We start from the raw sequence: 18,398 nt of genomic DNA, 5'->3' as shown, positions 1-18,398 counted from the left end.
GTTACAAGGTAGCAAAGGAATAAGCTAAAAAAAAAGGGCTCAGGAGAGCTAGGAGGGGGCATGAGAAGTTCTTGGCGGGTCGGATCAAGGAAAACCCCAAGGCTTTTTACTCTTATGTGAGAAATAAAAGAATGATCAGGGTGAGGGTAGGGCCGGTCAAAGACAGTAGTGGGATGTCGTGCATGGAGTCAGAAGAAATAGGAGAGACGTTGAATGTATTCACCAAGGAGAGGGGCCATGTTTTTGAGAATGAGAGTGTGATAAGGCGGGTAGGCTGGAGTAGGTAGATGTTCTGAGGAAGGATGTATTAGCAATTTTGAAAAACCTGAGGGTCGACAAGTCCCCTGGGCCAGATGGGATATGTCCAAGGATTCTTTGGGAGGCAAGGGATGAGATTGCAGAGCCTTTGGCTTTGATCTTTAGGTCCTCACTGTCCACGGGGATAGTGCCAGAGGACTGGAGAGTGGTGAATGTTGTTCCTCTGTTCAAGAAAGGGAATAGGAATGACCCTGGTAATTATAGGCCAGTCTTACTACAGTGGTCGGTAAGTTAATGGAAAAGGTCCTGAAGGATAGGATTTATGACCATTTGGAAAGATGCAGCTTAATCCGGGATAGTCAACACGGATTCGTGAAGGTTAAGACTTACCTCACAAATTTGATTGAATTCTTTACGATGGTAACTAAGTGTGTAGATGAAGGTAGAGCAGTTGATGTCATCATGGATCTTAGTAAGGCGTTTGATAAGGTTCCTCATGGTCGGCTCATGAAGAAAGTAAGGAGGTGTGGGATAGAGGGAAGTTTGGTCAATTGGATAAGTAACTGGCTATCACATAGTGATGTGTGGTGGTGGTGGATGGAAAATTTTCAGACTGGAGACCAGTTACCAGCGGTGTACCACAGGGATCAGTGCTGGGTCCTCTGCTATTTGTGATTTTTATCAATGACTTGGAGGAGGGGGCTGAAGGGTGGGTCAGTAAATTTGCTGATGACACCAAGATTGGTGGAGTAGTGGATGAGGTGAAGGGTTGTTGTAGGCTGCAAAGAGATATTGATAGGATGCAGAGCTGGGCCGAAAAATGGCAGATGGAGTTTAACCCTGATAAGTGCGAGGAGATTCATTTTGGTAGAAAAAATGTGAATGCGGATTACAGGGTCAACGGCAAGGTTCTGAGGAATGTGGAGGAACAGAGAGATCTTAGGGTTCATGTCCACAGAACTCTGAAGGTTGCCAATCAAGTGGCTAGAGCTGTGAAGAAGGCTTATAGTGTGTTAGCATTTATTAACAGGGGGCTTGAGTTTAAGAGCCGTGGGGTTATGCTGCAACTATACATGACTCTGGTGAGACCACATTTGGAGTATTGTGCGCAGTTCTGGTCACCTCATTATAGGAAGGATGTGGAAGCATTGGATAGGGTGCAAAGGAGATTTACCAGGATGCTGCCTGGTTTGCAGGATAGGTCTTATGAGGAAAGGTTGAGGGAGCTAGGGCTTTTCACTTTGGAGCGGAGGAGGATGAGAGGCGACTTAATAGAGGTTTATAAGATGATGAGGGGGATAGATAGAGTGGACGTTCAGAGACTATTTCCTCGCGTGGATGTAGCTGTTACAAGGGGGCATAACTATAAGATTCAGGGTGGGAGATATAGGAGGGATGTCAGAGGTAGATTCTTTACTCAGAGAGTGGTTAGGGTGTGGAATGGACTGCCTGCTGTGATAGTGGAGTCGGACACTTTAGAAACTTTCAAGCGGTTATTGGATAGGCACATGGAGCACACTAGAATGACAGGGAGTGGGATAGCTTGATCTTGGTTTCGGACTATGGTCGGCACAACATCGAGGGCCGAAGGGCCTGTTCTCTGCTATACTGTTCTATGTTCATTCTGATGCCATTGCAGCCCGAAACTCCATAGTCTCTATAGGGGGATGCTGTGGGCAGGGAAGACCATCCCAAGGGCCCCAGTGGAGCCTGCCAGCATGCTCGCTGTGATTTTGAAAACAATTCTACTTACCTCTCTCTCGCTCTGAGCTGCCTCAGCTGCTCCCCAATGGGGGCTGCTGAGACTCTGGAGCTGCGGCCCGCTGATTGGACCACCAGCATCTTGGGTGCCCTCCTCTGCTTTCCTTATTTGGATGACAATTCTGGAGGCGGTGGCCAATTAGGAGGCCGTCTCTGAGGGGAAACAGCTCAGCCGGTACCGCTACCAGCAAGCATCAATTCAGGACCCCCAGTTCATCCTGACGTTGGGGTCTTGAAGCCCCATGGCAAATTCCTGCCCTACTCAGCGAAAAGCACCTTGTTTGCTCCACGGTGCCTCGAGAAGTCCTGACATGTTGGAAGGAACTAAAAAGACAAGTTTGATCCTTTTCTCCATGTTTCAACTAGAATGGCCGATAATTGCCAAACTTGCTCGCACTGTTCGCTTCCCAAGAAGGAATTAAAAACAATATGTCCCCCTTTCTATATCTTTATACAGTCAATGCTCAGTTCCAGGTTTTCAAGGCTACAAAATCCTGGATTTTGCGCACTTTCCTCTCGATACTTCACTCAAGAAATTGCTTGTGTTATATCTAACTCTTACTGTGCGCCAAAATTAGAAAAATAAGATCATTACCATCCCTAGTATCAACTTCATCTTCCAATTTCAGGGCATAAAATATTCACCTTGCAGGAAATTAAGCACGAGCTCCACAGAGCACAGGGTTTATATTTCCAGCTTTGTAAAGGGATGGATTCAGATCTCCCAGGTGAAAAGCAAACAAGAAGGATACAAAGTTCACTTCTGAGTCCTGCTTTAAAAGGAAGTAAGTTGTTTCAGCAAAGCTTTTCAATGGATTTTAGTGAAGGTAATAAGCTTGCTTTAGGCATGTGTTTTTTTTTGTCCAGTGTTAAACTGCTATTGTGGGTGTTCTGCTGACGCACCAAAGTTTGCAGGTCCTAAATCAACACAAATATAAATCCTTAATCAGGTCAGCAAACCAGAGTGGTGCCTCATGGGATTAAACATCAATATCTGAAAGAAACTGGCTTCACCTGACTGAGCTGAACGAAATATAACCCAGGATTCTGCCAACTGCTTGTGATCCGAAGTCCTGGCAGTGAAGGAAGTGCAGTCTCCACACAACTAGCCTAGTCTTCAGGCACATAGCTTGCCTTAATCTGAAGCAAATCCCCTGCTCTGCATTACTCGGTGGTGAAGGTGCCCAAAGTGCATTTGTTAAGAGTTGGAAGGCCACCTTGAGCAGTCCAACCTCGCACTGTGCTAGTGCTAAAGGGTGGGTGAAGCAATAAACTCCGCGGCCTGATGATTTAATGAATCAGAGCACCACTTGGTCCCACATTACAGCAGAGGGTCTCCATCTGTTTAGCAAATGGACTACCATCTGATTAGCAAATGGGAGTCAGGAAATACAGGTACACTGTGAGAAATGGAGTTTAGGTAGGGGGTTGCTATGATACATAGATACATAGAAGATAGGAGCAGGAGGAGGCCTTTTGGCCATTCATCACGATCATGGCTGATTATCCAACTCAATAGCCTAATCCTGCTTTCTCCCCATAGCCCTTGATCCCATTCTCCCCAAGTGCTATATCCAGCCGTCTCTAGAATATATTCAATGTTTTAGCATCAACTACATCCTGTGATAATGAATTCCACAGGCTCACCACTCTTTGTGTGAAGAAATAGCTCCTTAAATCTGTCCAAAATGGTTTACCCTGAATCCTCAGACTGTACCCTCTGGTTCTGGACACACCCCACCATTGGTAACATCTTCCCTGCATCTACCCTGTCTAGTCCCGTCAAAATTTCATAAATCTCTATAAGATTCCCCCCTCATTCTTCTGAACTCCAGCGAGAACAATCCCAACCGAGTCAATCTCTCCTCATATGACAGTCCCGTCATCCCTGGAATCAGTCTGGTAAACCTAATGATGCTGTGCACGGGGTGAGTGGAATTGGAATCAGATAAAGAAAGTTTCAGCTCTTGGGAAAGAGACTGAAGAATAGGTCATTATTCCCACTGCTGTCACATGATAATTGATGTAGGATTAGTAAAATTCATAAGTCACTGAAAGCCAACATGCAAGGAATTAGAAGGGCAAATGATATGTTGGTCTTTCGATCAAGAGGATTTGTGTACTGGAGTGAAGAGGTCTTGTTGCAATTGTGTAAAAGCTTGGTGAGACTGCATCTGGGTATTATGTACCGCTTTGGTTCCCTTACCTAACTTGTCATACAGGGAGTGCAACAAGGGTTCACCAGAGTAACCCCTGGGATGGTGGGATTACCCTGAGGAGAGATTGAGGGGACAGGGCCTATATTAAGACCATAAGACATAGGAGCAAAATTAGGCCACTCGGCCCATTGAGTCTGCTCCGCCATTCAATCACGGCTGATATTTTCTCATCCCCATTCTCCTGCCTTCTCCCCATAACCCTGATCCCCTTATTAATCAAGAACCTATCTATCTCTGTCTTAAAGACACTCAGTGATTTGGTCTCCACAGCCTTCTGTGGCAAAGAGTTCCACAGATTTACCACCCTCTGGCTGAAGACATTCCTCTTCATCTGTTTTAAAGGATCGCCCCTTTAGTCTGAGATGGTGTCTTCTGGTTCTAGTTTTTCCTACAAGTGGAAACATCCTCTCCACATCCACTCTATCTCGGCCTTGCAGTATCCTGTAAGTTTCAATAAGATCCCCCCATATCCTTCTAAACTCCAACGAGTAGAGACCCAGAGTCCTCAACTGTTCCTCATATGACAAGTTCTTCATTCCAGGGATCATTCTTGTGCACCTCCTCTGGACTGGACCCTTTCCAAGGCCAGCACATCCTTCCTTAGATACGGGGCCCAAAACTGTTCACAATACTCAGGGCTGACTAGCCTTATATAGCCTCAGGACTACATCCCAGGTCTTGTATTCTAGCCCTCAGCCTTCCTAACTCCCGACTGAACCTGCGCGTTAACCTTAAGAGAATCATGAAGAAGGACTCCCAAGTCTCTTTGTGCTTCTGATTTCCTAAGCATTTCCCCATTTAGAATAGTCCATGCCTCCATTCTCCCTTCCAAAGTGCATAACCTCACACTTTTCCACATTGTATTCCATCTGCCACTTCTTTGCCCACTCTCCGAGCCTGTCCAAGTCCTTCTGCAGACCCCCTGCTTTCTCAATACTACCTGTCCCTCTGCATATCTTTGTATCATCTACAGACATAGCAACAGTGCCATCAGTTCCTTCTTCCAGATTGTTAATGTATATTGTGGAAAATTGTGGTGCTAGCACTGACCCCTGAGGCACACCACTAGTCAACGGCTGCTATCCTGAAAAAGACCCTTTTATTCCCACTCTGCCTTCGGCCAGTCAGCCAATCCTCTATTCCTGCCAGGATCTTACCCTTAACACCATAGGCTCTTAATTTATTTAACAGTCTCCTATGCGGCACCTTGTCAAAGGCCCCTAGAGTTCCGGAGAACGCGAGGCAATCTCACTAAACTGTACAACATTCTTACAGGGCCTGAAAGGATCGATGCAGGAAGGATGTTTTACCTGTCTTGTAGGTTAGAACCAGGGGACACAGTCTCAGAATAATGGGTAGTCTGTTTAGGATTCAGAAGAGGAATCTCTTTGGAATTCTCTACCCCCAAAGGACTGTGGAGGTTCAGTCATTGAGAATATTCAAGACTGAGATTGTTACATTTCTAGATATTAAAGATATCGAAGGATATGGGGATAGTGTGAGGAAGTGGCATTGAAGTAGATGAACAGCCAGGATCTAGTTGAATGATGGAGCAGGCTTGAGGACCAAATGGCCTCTTCCTGCTCCTATTTCCTATGTTCCTATAACTGGACAGAGGATGCAGGAAGGGAAGTCTTCATGTTTCAAGGACATTGCATGGGCTAGTATTGGGGAAAGACTGGCCTGCAGAGGGTGAATGGGTGTGACCTGAATGAGACTGGGAGCAATGCCTTCATTGAAAGAATAACTACTGCTGAGGTGGGAAGTTAAATTTTAATGTGGGAAGAGGTGATAAAAAGCAGGGAACCAGAAAAGAGAGCAAGGGAGAATAAATTTCTCCTAAGAGTTTAATGAAACTAAGTATAGCAACGTAACTCCTGAAGTATAATTTTTGGTCATGAGCATCCAACATTAAACATTGAGACTAAATTCCACACTTGTGTACTCAAACGGCTGCTCCTGATTAAGTGTTTGCAAGTCAGCACAAATTTACACAAGATTATATATGTAAATGGCCAGGTCAAACATCACAGGAAAATGACCATGAGAGCAGCGAATTATGTTGTGTCGAAGCACTGAAACCGGCCAATCAACTTGATAGCTCAATGTTGGAGATTATGGCCAACACGTTGTGCTTACCATCTACAACTTACATCAATTAATCAATCGGCTAGTTGGTCAAGATGGCTCAATGTGGAAGCACCAAGTAAATGGGGTACAACAGCTTCTCAATGTCAAACAGCTAAAATTAGAACATAGAACATAGAACAGTACAGCACAGAACAGGCCCTTCGGCCCTCAATGTTGTGCCGAGCCATGATCACCCTACTCAAACCCACGTATCCACCCTATACCCGTAACCCAACAACCCCCCCTTAACCTTACTTTTTTTTTTAGGACACTACGGGCAATTTAGCATGGCCAATCCACCTAACCCGCACATCTTTGGACTGTGGGAGGAAACCGGAGCACCCGGAGGAAACCCACGCACACAGGGGGAGGACGTGCAGACTCCACACAGACAGTGACCCAGCCGGGAATCGAACCTGGGACCCTGGAGCTGTGAAGCATTGATGCTAACCACCATGCTACCCTGCTGCCCCTATTGTGTCTCTTCATCTAAATTTGTTTTACTGCATTTTGAGTTCAATGTGAATATTTCAGCGCTCACCATCCCTCTCCCTCAGAGACTGAATTACACAGGTTCCTGGTCTTCCACACCGCACTCTGATACTAAATGTATGTTACTCAGTTTAAATTTCGACTATTTGATCAATTTTGTTACTCTATACATTAACCGCTGTCTGCAAGGTAAAAGGATCTTAAATAATTTATTATATGACCTCACCTCATGAAGTGTGTCAGTCTGCTTTCACGTAAATTGGAGAAGCGCAGAAGGACACGTTGGAAAATCAACTCAAATGCCAACAGTGCTGTTGTCACACCCACCGGGTTTCACGTTTCACGCTGGTACTGGACAGAATGTGCGCTCTCCTAAAAGCTCAAAGAGCCCCCGGAACCGCTGTATGTATCTGTGTGAGGACTAAAGTGGGCCTAAAATTTGTATCTGGAACACGGATGAAAGGAAATTGTAGGACAAATGTGAGGCAAACTTCTTGATCCAAAAAAAATAGTCAGCACTTGGGGACTGGAGATGCCAGTCAAGAGTCAAGTGGGATGATGTGATTGGTAACATGTATTTTATTCTGATTGATTGCAGTGAGATTGGCCTCCCTCATCTGTATCTAGCCGGTGATCATAACAGCATCTGTTTTTATAAAGATAAACAACCCAAGACCAATTGCAGACATCTCCATAGATAGCGGAGACCAGGCAGAACAGCGCAAGCCAACTTCTTCTAACCTGGTAATTACCCATTGAACCAGCAGCAAGGGAGGCAAATAAATGTGTTTCCGACAGGGCGTTACCCTAAAATAGCTTCCTTCAAATCTGCTTCCCTAATGCTTTCACCGACAATAAGGAAGCATATACATTTCAGAAGAAAATCAACTGGGAATAAAGTGCTTAAGGTCGATAACTCTGATTTATATTTACTAAATGCATTTTACAGCATGGTTACCTTGAAATGTAAATCAGAAAGACAGAGACATAGAAAAGTGAAGGTATGGTTAGCATTGAGGAGGATTGCAGCCAATTCGAGGTAGGTATTAACAAGCTTGCAGAATGGGCATAAAAGTGGAAAATGAATTTCAACATAGATAAGTGCGATGTATCAATTTTTGGAAAGAAAAATAAGGTTACGTATTACCTGGAAAATAAGAATCTAAACGGGGTAGAGGTACAAAGGAATCTGGGAATACAAATAGACCAATCACTAAAAGTTGCAACACAGGTTAACAAGGTCATTAAAAAAAGAGCAAAGCAAGCACGGGGCTTTATTTATGGAGGGATAAAATTGAGAAGTAAGGAGCTTATGCTGTAGCTGTATCACATCTTGGTTAGGCCACACCTGGAGTACTGTGTGCTGTTCTGCTTGCCATATTGTTAAAAAGTAGAGAGGCACTGGATGCAGTGCGAAAAATATTGACTAGGCTGATAGCAGAAATGAGAGATGAACAGGTTTGATTTCTTGAAGAGGGAAGGCTAAGGGGTGATAGGGCTTTAAAATTATAAAGCGCATTGATAGAGCCGACTCAGTGCGTTTACACTATTGGGGAAGAGCTAAATGAGAGGGTGTCAAAATAAGAAAATCATCAAGAAATAAAATAGGGACATCTGAATGAAGAATTCTGAATGAAGGATGCGGTGAGAATGTGAACTCGCTCCCAGGGGGAGTAGCTGAGACAAGTAGTATAGATGCAATTAAGGGGAGGTTAAATAAGCATGTGTCGGACAAGGGAATAGAGTTAGGGGAAGAAAAACAAGAGGCTCACGTGAAGCAGAAAGATCAGCATTCAGTAGTTGGGCTGAATGGCCTATTCCTGTATTGTAGATTCTATGTCACCAAGTAAAATAATTTATGAATAAAAGTACAACGATCATTTCTAATTTTCATTAAAACCTCATGAAGCATTCATCCATTCCTGTAAAGGTTAACATAGAACAGTACAGCACAGAACAGGCCCTTCGGCCCTCAATGTTGTGCCGAGCCATGATCACCCTACTCAAACCCTACTTCAAACTTTTGACCAACTAACATCAAGTTAGCTACTTCCAGAGAGTAACATTTAAAAAATATTTGTATTAAAACTAAGACACTTTATTCTCCAATATTGCGTTGCTTTTTCCAGGAAAAGTGGGTCAAAATTAGGTGTTTTCCAAAGTCAAGGGGGGGGGGGGGGGGGGGGGGGGGGGTCTCAGCATTAGGGGCTGAGAGAGTGGACAGAAAGTGTCCAACATCACTATAGAGGATTCTGTCAGGGCCAGGGGGAGGAGCACAGGGCGGCCGGAAAGTGGGCCATCGGGGTGAACGGGCACGGACCACCATTGCTGCAGCCTGCAAGGCAGCCATGCGCATGCTGTTGACTGCCTACTGTGAACTTAGCGGCACAGGTCGTATGGTGCCTCCGCAGGCCACACCCCCTGGCTCCAGCTGACCCATCAACGGGATGGGCGTGCTCCAGTGCCATCTTCTAGGCTAGGATGAGGGTTTGTGGGGCATGGAGAGCCTATATGCAGCTTCTGCTAGTCAGTTTCTCCAGTGCCAATTCCGGCCCCGTCATATCACACGCCGGCATGCATTGGAATAGCACTAGTCCCGCGTGGTAACGGCACTAGTCCATTAGGAGTACCCGAATCAATCAAGGACCGGCGCCCCTATCGTGCACGTAGAACACTCGCCATTCAGTCCTGGCATCAGCACTTAGGGCGAAATTCTCCCCCCCCCACGACGGGTGGGAGAATAGCGGGAGGGCCTTCCCGACTTTTTTGACGCCCTCCCGCTATTCTCCCCCCCCCCCGCCGAAATCCCGACACGAATCGCTGCCGCCGTTTTTTTACGGCCGGCAGCGATTCACAGCTGTTAGAAGGGCCGAAGTCCCAGCCCTTTACGACCTTTTTACGAACGGCAAACACACCTGGTCCTGCCATTCGTAAAAACGTCGTGACCACCTGGAAAAAAATAACCATGGCACCGATTGGCACGGCAGTACCACGGCCGTGCCAAGGGTGCCATGGGCCCGCGATCGGTGCCCACCGATCGCGGGCAGCGGGCCCGATGCCCGCGCACTATTTGTCCTTCCGCCGCCCCGCAGTATCAATACGCGGGGCGGCTGAGGGGCAACCCGGACCGCGCATGCGCGGGTTTCGCGCAAAAACGCGATGACGTCACCCGCGTATGCGCGGGTGGAGTCTTCCCACCTGCGCATGCGCGGCTGACGTCATATGACGCGTCAGCCGGCGCTAAATCCGACAAGCGGGCTTAACGATTTTCGTTAAGCCCGACTTGTCGGGGCCTCCGACGTCGGGCTGCTAGCCCCGACGGGGGACCAGAATCGGTCCCCCGTCAGGAAGGGGCGCGATGCCGTAAAACCCGCCCGGGTTTTACGGCAGTTTGACGATTTCTCCCGTTTTGGGAGAATTTCGCCCTTAGTTTCTCAAACGGAGAATCCAGCCCTTTGTTTTTAATTAAAACATGCTTTCTCAAGTAACAGAATATATGCTCAATTTGAGGGAGTAAACTTCAAAATCAAATTGTGTGGAATCGGGTAAAGATGAGGTAAAAGGTTCCAAAAAAGACTGTGTGACCACCACCCAACCCCCCCCAAAAATCTGTGAAAAACCACTACCCTGCATACTATAAATTCCTCTCTCTGTAAGGCACTTTGTGTTATCAGGATAAGGGCACTTTCATCATACAAAGTCTAACAAAGATCCCATTTTATTTAGTGGCCAGAGGGCAGGTTTTGATAACTAGGTTATGTCTGCTATGCTAAATTGGTAACTTTGGTTTAGTCACAATAAAAGGAAAATGCTTCTGTTGCTAAAAGTCATTACATATTTATTTACAGGCTGGTTTAACGATCCACTGCTCTTCATTACAATGCTTTCTGTGCAGGACCAAAACTGGATCTGGACTATATAACACAAAGTGTTTAAAAATAGGAAAGAGCTTGCAGGATTCCCAGGGAGCTGTGCAGCCAAGTACCTTTGATGTGTTGACACTGGGTGAGATACTCCGCCCCGGGACGCAAGGATTGCGTTCCCTGATGGGACGGACAATTGGCGGTCGGGACGAAATCGGGATCGACGCCGGGCGCCCACCCGATCACAAAGCTCCCGACCCCTGCTGGCGACGGGATCGAGGTCCATGCCCGAGCGCCAGTGGGAACATTTAAGTTAATGCAAATGGGTCCAATTAGCAGGCCCGGCGCCCTGTGCTTCGGCCTTCCATGATTCTCGGGTTCCCAGGAATCACGAGGGCGCGGATCACTTGTGGTCTCTAGCAGCACAGCCCTGGCGTGGTGGACCACATGGTGGGCCAAGAGGGCATCCACCCCAAGGAGTTACTCCCTTGGCCCACCATGCCAGGGCCACGCTGCGAGAGACCATCCGAGCCCAACCAAGGGCCACCACCCCCTCCACCACCCACAATGTACTGCCCCCCCCCCCCCCAACTGTAGTAGGGAGAACCCTCCGGACCCTTGCAATAGGGAGAACCCCCCTCAGTGCTGTACCGAGGGAGTGCTGCAAAGACGGACAGATCACGGGACCATGATCATAACTCACACCATCCTAACTCACCTATCCTTCTCCATCGTTGCGGCAAAATCCTAAATGTCTGACCCAAGACCACTAAACTTCTCAAGAAAACTCTAATGGCCGATCAGCACGGCTTCACCCTAAACCCGAGAAAGAAAATCAAACCTCGGAGGCTATCGGAGTAGATTATTTGGGGATATGTTCAAACAAAATGAAGGAGGGAGGAATGTTTTGAGCCAAGTAATTGGTCCAAAATAATGGGTGTTTTACCTGACTTGGGAATTCTGGATCTGGTACTGAGCAACAAAATTGGCCAGAACATTACCAGCCTTCATCTCGATGAGGAGATCACTCCCCTAACCATTATCCATGCGAGATCCATTAGGAAATAAACACGTTTACGCAGTCAGCAAAAGTTGTAAATATAGCATTTATTAAAATTCTTTTCATCTCAGCCATTTAAAAAAAAACAGTATTACAGTAATCATTAAATCAATCTGCACAGTGATCTCATTCGAATGGCAAGCCTGTATGCCTAAAAAACCTGAGTGGCATATTACAGCTCAATCCAAATAATCCGCGAGGAATTACATACTAGGATCAGGATGTCCAGGTCAATTCAGATGAAAGATAAAATATTTATATTTTGTGCACCTGGGCTCTTCAAATTCTGCAACCAAGGCTTAATTTGATTACTTTATTAAGTTAAATGCAGGTTATATGGTAAGTAAATAAATAGACCTGCGTTAACATAGTGCCTAATCTCGCTGAGCTGCCTCAAAGCACATAGCACAGGGTCATGTGAAGTGCAGGGACTACAAGTGGGAAGATGCACCAGTCCATCTCTCCCCCAAATAGCCACGATGGACGTAACCAGTTGACGTTTTTTAGGAGGTGTTAAATGAAGATGAATTCCGGCCAGGGGCTCGAGAATAATTCCCAACTCTTCTTCAGAAAGTATCAGAGGGATTTTTGACGTCCTTCTGCTCAATCAGAATGGGCAGTTCAGACCTCAAATTAACATCTCATCTTGGAGGGCGAGAACACGTGACAGACTGGTACAGAGCATTTTATAATACGTAATATAAAATTAAAATAGAAAGTGCTGGAACACTCAGCAGGTCTGGCAGCCTCTGGAAATGGACTCAGAACGTTAACTCTGCTTCTCTCTCTCTCTCTCCACAGATGCTGCCAGACCTGCTGAGTGTTTCCAGCAACCTCGGTTTAGATTTCCAGCAACCGCGGTATTTTGCATTATTACAGAGCATTTCACATCTGGGCTCTGTACGTATTGTGGTGGAAGATGGTGCTGCCACCGGCATTGCAACCCGGAACTTTGGGGCTTGGTGGTCACATGGGGCAATGTTGGGCAACAACTTGCTCCAGCAAACTCGGAGCAGGATTTCACACAGAATTCGACACCCTGGAGGGTGTTGAAAATGGTGGTCCAGTAAAGAGGAGCTATAATCAATGGAACCGATAATGGCACAGGAGCAGGCCGCATACCTACAGGTTGGATAGTCTGTTCTCATGCTTGCACCATCATGGCCATATAGAGTGCAGACTTTGACCAGCAGTAGTTAAAAAGTGCTTGGAATAAAGCATCACTAGGGTTTCTGACTGGTGAGCAGTTTCTCACTGAGGCTAGGTATTGCTGGTGAAGTGAAACATTGGAAATGAATCATCTCTCAGGGCATTTAGTCTGTAAGGCAATTTAAGCACTATGCAAGTGCTTATAGCACCACAAGGAAGTTAATTAGTGAGGAGGAAGTGAGCCTCAGGCAAATTGGAATTAAGAAACCTGGGAATGCATTATAATGGTTGGATTACAAATAATGGAAGTGAATAGATACTGGGTTAGTCCACTAGAATCAAACAGAGTATCGCAATGTAATGCATTTGCTATATTGAAAATCTTTGCTGGAATGAGTGACACATTTATTAGAAATCAACTCTAGTTTAAAAACAATTACGATATGTTAAAAATTACAGTGAAATTTATCAGTTTATTTCCCTCCATCCACCCTTCCAATATTATGTGCCCAGTAAGTAAGGCATTCCAACTGATTTGGAATCAATTGAGTGATGCTCCTCTTGAACCACATGGGCTAAAATGTCAATGGCACGGAATCCATCTCTAGTTTGCCTGCCTAGGAGATTGTGTAAGGAAGACAATGACTGTTTCAAAAGATGCCCTGACAATCATTCGGATTCAGTATTGTATAAGGGGCATCACTGATGAATAGAAAGCCTAAGTGCGGCCTCTGTCTCTGTAGGCCAGCTTCAGACATCAAGCTGCCTTATTACGAGGGTAATGAACTTGCTGTTTCACACATGCACAATGCTTCCTTTATCCTCCAGTTTCTCCGAATCTTTGGTGCATGCACCAGCTGAGCACTCCCCACTGCCGTGTCTCTCAGTATGCTTTCCCATTAGGGCGTTTAAGTGCAAGATTTCTGATGAACCGCATGAGACTCGGGAGACTCTTTATACTCAGTACAGTGTGGCAGCTGCAGTTCCTTCTAAGAAGCTAAATCAACCTAAACGGGTTCTGGAATTACAGCTACTGAGATATATGGGATCTTGTAAACATAATGACTTTGGCTCTCTATGAACTGCAATATCATCATCTTCTGAAATTGGCTACAGTCTGTGATTTTCAGCCACCAGTCTGAAGCATAACAGCTCTCCTTCACTTGCCATCTAAAATCAGGGCCCTCCAGATGACTGATGTGAGGTTCATCCAGGAGGTTAATGAATCTTGAAGATAAAAGTAACTAGTAGTTATGGAATTCGCAACAATGTGCAGACTTGCTGAGGCCCATTCACAAAGGCTCCGTTTAGCTGGTATATGTTGGCGCAGCCAAACCTGGTACTTGCAACACATCATTGATCCAACTGGAAACATTGTAGGGTGTGAAGAATGAAAGGGCTATTACCCCAGCTGAGGACCATATTGATCCTCTCGGACTGAATTTATACAAGGCATAATTCATTTAATTACACAATCCAAATACTGCAGACTTTGGCATCCTGACATCAGGACCACATGGGGGCCACGAGTCCGCTCTTGCCAGTGGCACCACCAATGGGAACAATCTTCCCAGAGGTTCCCTCAGACGTGTGGGAACAAGTCAAGGAGCAGGAACCCAAAGCCAATCCGTACCTGAAAAGAGGAGAGCGAACTGCCCTGCAGGAATCGTTTGCGCAATGGATTCACGGGTTCCTGTCATTGGAGAATCATAAAATTTACAGTGCAGAAAGAGGCCATTCGGTTCATCGAGCCTGCACCGGCCCTTGGAAAGAGCACCCCACTTAAGCCCACCCCTCCACCCCGTACCCAGTAACCCCGCCTAACCTTTTTGGACACTAAAGGGCAATTTAGCATGGCCAATCCACCTAACCTGCACATCTTTAAACTGTGGGAGAAAACCGGGGCACCCGGAGGAAACCCACGCAGATACGGGGGGAGAGTGCAGACTCCGCACCGACAGTGACCCAAGCCAGGAATCGAACCTGGGACCCTGGAGCTGTGAAGCAACTGTGTTAACCACTGTGCTACCATGCTGCCTGGAGAATCAACGCTGCCCCCATTGAGCTGGCTTGTACCAGGAACTAACCATTCACTGCATAAAAATGTTTTACTTGACATCTCACCTTTGGTTATTTTGCCAATAACTTTCACCTGCTTCTTGACTCTCCCACCAATGAGAACAGTTTCACTCTATCTGTCAAGACCCCTCATGATTTTGAGCATCTCTATAAATCACTTCTCAAACTATCTTCTCTAAGAAGAACGGCCCTAGCTTCTCCAATCTGTGGCTGAAGTCCCTCATCTCTGGAAAAATTCTCTTCAATCTTTTCTTCACCCTCTCCAATGTCTTCACCCCTCCCCCCCCCAAAGTGTGGCACCCAGAATATGGGAGGGGGCAACCAATCAGTTTCCCATCCTACCACCATCTCTCCCCAGTCCTTTATGTTATCTTTAATGAAAGCTTTACATCAGAAGCTGAAGAGTAGTTCCTTCTCACACACTATATATCTGCTGTTACGCTGCTTTGAGGGATCATTTTTAAAGCTTACATGTTTGAAGCCAAGAGCCTCTGGCCAATATCCTTCCTGAACTTTGCTGTGTCGACTGTTAGTTTAGACTTTTTACAGCTTTCAAAAATGATGGCATAGAGGAGTTGTTTTTTTGCGATGTTAATTTCGGCACACACTTCTTGTGTTGGTAATACAATGGAAATAAATGGAAAAGACTGCTTTTAGAAGCACTTAAGAGTGCCTGCTGCTACCATGCGTATAATGGATGGGAACGTGGTTCAGTAAACGCTCACAGCCACCCTGCTTGATACAAGGCAAGCGTCATCCATTAACGCTGCTGGAAAAACATACAACGTTGCCTGGTCTTTATGGCCTAATACTTGTCTTTTTCTGCAGGAGACCGTCTTCCATTAGCAGCCCTGCTGAGCTCCCGTCCTCGGCTTGCATCTCCCTTTCCAGAAGGCAGTTTTCTGTGCCTGCCGGTGCCATCTGGTGCTGTGAGGAAAGAGAATTACAACGCTAAGTGATTTGACTGGAGAATAGAGTTAATGACACTGATACCCTTCCCTCCTAGGGGTGCGCATCTCCAAAAATCTGTCCTGGTCCACCCACGTCCACACTACCACCAAGAAAGCACAACAGCGCCTATACTTCCTCAGGAAACTAAGGAAATTCGGCATGTCCCCATTAACTCTTCCCAACTTTTACCGATGCACCATAGAAAGCATCCAATCGGGCTGCATCACAGACTGGTATGGCAACTGCTCAGCCCAGGACCACAAGAAGCTTCAGAGAGTTGTGAACACCACCCAGTCCATCACACGAACCTGCCTCCCATCCATTGACTCCATCTACACCTCCCGCTGCCTGGGGAAAGCGGGCAGCATAATCAAAGACTCCTCCCACCCGGCTTACTCATTCTTCCAACGGGCAGGAGATACAGAAGTCTGAGAACACGCACGAACAGACTCAAAAACAGCTTCTTCCCCACTGTCACCAGGCTCCTAAATGACCCTCTTATGGACTTACCTCATTAACACCACACCCTGTGTGCTTCATCCGATGCTGGTACTTATGTAGTTATATTGTGTACCTTGTGTTGCCCTTTTATGTATTTTATTCACTTTTCTTCCCATGTACTTAATGAGCTGCTTGCAGAAAAATACCTTTCACTGTACCTCGGTACACGTGACAATAAACAAATCCAATCTACCTTCCAACCAATGCTTTTTTTAAAGCTGCACGTGGTCACCTTGAATGTATCACTCAGTGCAATAAACAAGCTGCACACGTCCATCATACACGTGAATTTAAGACATGCACGGCCATTCAGCATTCTGGAGTTTATCAGCGCAGTGCAGTAGAGGGGTCACACACAACAAAGAAAAGTTAGAGGGCACAGTGGCATTGTGACAACATTACTGGACTGTTAATTCAGAGGCCTGGACTAATACTTCAGAGACAGGGGTTCCGCAAACAACTGCTAGTCTCATTAACCATGATCAGATAACTACTGGATTGTTGTTAAAACCCACCTGCTTCACTAGTGCCCTTGAGGGGTCAATTTGCCATTCTTACCAGGGGTGACCAACATGTGACTCCAGGCCCACAACAATGCAGTTAACTCTTTAGTAACTTCTGAAAAGGCCAAGCAAGGCAATCAGTTGCACCAAACTGCAGCAGACAAGGAACTGTGGGCTACCTGCACTGCAGCAGTTTAAGAAGCAGATCCCCTTCTCAAGGGCAATAAATGTTGGCTTTGCCCGTGACACTTACATCCCAAGTTTAAATAAAGGCATTGTGAACCTCCTGCAATTCAAACAGCAGCTAGCTGTGTCCCACGCCTCCTCCTTGAAAGAGCATTCGCATTGGGGAGGCATACTAGCGGGCAGAAAGGGTATCTAGTAAATATTTGAGCGAGATAAACGCTGGCCAAATCTCTCAAACTGAATTATTTTCCGAAATCCCTTCAAAAAGGTTACAGTTTCTTTCTACCCCTCAGCACCCTCAGATTTTCTCTCCTCTTGGTTTACAAGCTTTTGGCGAATGCCAATGCTTTTTTTTAAGCTGCGTGGGTAAAGTTCGTGGGTAAAAAGCGAATAACCTGGTCATTCCTGAACCAGCAAAGCAAGTCCAGTTAGAATATTCCACCACAGGAGCATCACAGCTAATCCCAGTTCTGCCCTCTTACCCTATGTCGACTGGGGGAATCAGAGGGTTGCAAATCGAGAGCGGGGTCTGAGGCAAACACGCTATCGCTAGCACAGTGCTAGTACGCCTTCTACTGTCAGCATTAGCAGCTAACGCCATGTGGACGCTGAAGAGGGGAGCCGGTTGAAATTTTGCCTGTGCCTTCGCTCTGAGATGGATGTGAATGTCAACTGTTGTAAAACAGAGCAACTGGACACAAACTGAACCAAAAACAAACAATGGCAAATACCAGGTTAAACATCGGACGGCTGAAGGATCCTTTCACAAATCCTTGGCTCTCCAGGGCCGCGTTCTGTGCGATGTTTCACAATCTCAGTGGGAATTCTCATTTATCCTCCTACTTCACCCTGTCATGTCCAATTTTTTTCTGTACAGAAGACTTTTAGAGTAAAAACAATTTTCCCATTTATATAGATATATATATATATATCTATATAAATGCTCACTGTTTTCCCTCATTCATTCTGTCTCCACTTGCAGGGATGTGGAAGCTTTGCGACACACACCACAATGAAAAAGGCAAGTTAACAAGCCTATTAAAATGCAAACAAAGCACTGGGAATGATTTCTAAATGGATAGTATTGAAAAGCAGGGAAGTTACATTAAACTTTTATAGGGCCTTGGTTAGGCCATTGGTAAGTCATTGGTAAAGTGAATCAAGGTGAAGCAAATTAGATTTTCTCATTACAACCAATGTAAAAACTGGAATTAGGTTCTCAGGGACCTTTCTCCTCAGAAAAGAT

General features: G+C 45.9%; 1 protein-coding gene across 3 annotated transcripts in view; it reads right to left on the bottom strand.

Annotated features, from left to right (window-relative positions):
• Positions 1-14,852: 14,852 nt before the first annotated feature.
• LOC119950823 (centrosomal protein of 128 kDa-like) overlaps positions 14,853-18,398 on the bottom strand; it is a 410,606-nt gene continuing 407,060 nt past the window's right edge. For all 3 annotated transcript variants that reach the window (XM_038773666.1, XM_038773649.1, XM_038773659.1), the window contains one exon: positions 14,853-15,938. In XM_038773666.1, the coding sequence (XP_038629594.1) occupies positions 15,817-15,938 (122 nt within the window). In that variant the 3' untranslated portion in view covers positions 14,853-15,816. The remainder of the gene's footprint in view (positions 15,939-18,398) is intronic.

This window comes from Scyliorhinus canicula, chromosome 2 (genome assembly GCF_902713615.1).
Source record: "Scyliorhinus canicula chromosome 2, sScyCan1.1, whole genome shotgun sequence".
NCBI lineage: Eukaryota > Metazoa > Chordata > Chondrichthyes > Carcharhiniformes > Scyliorhinidae > Scyliorhinus > Scyliorhinus canicula.
The sequence above is the reverse complement of the archived record's forward strand: the minus strand, read 5'-3'. Positions and strand labels throughout refer to the sequence as shown.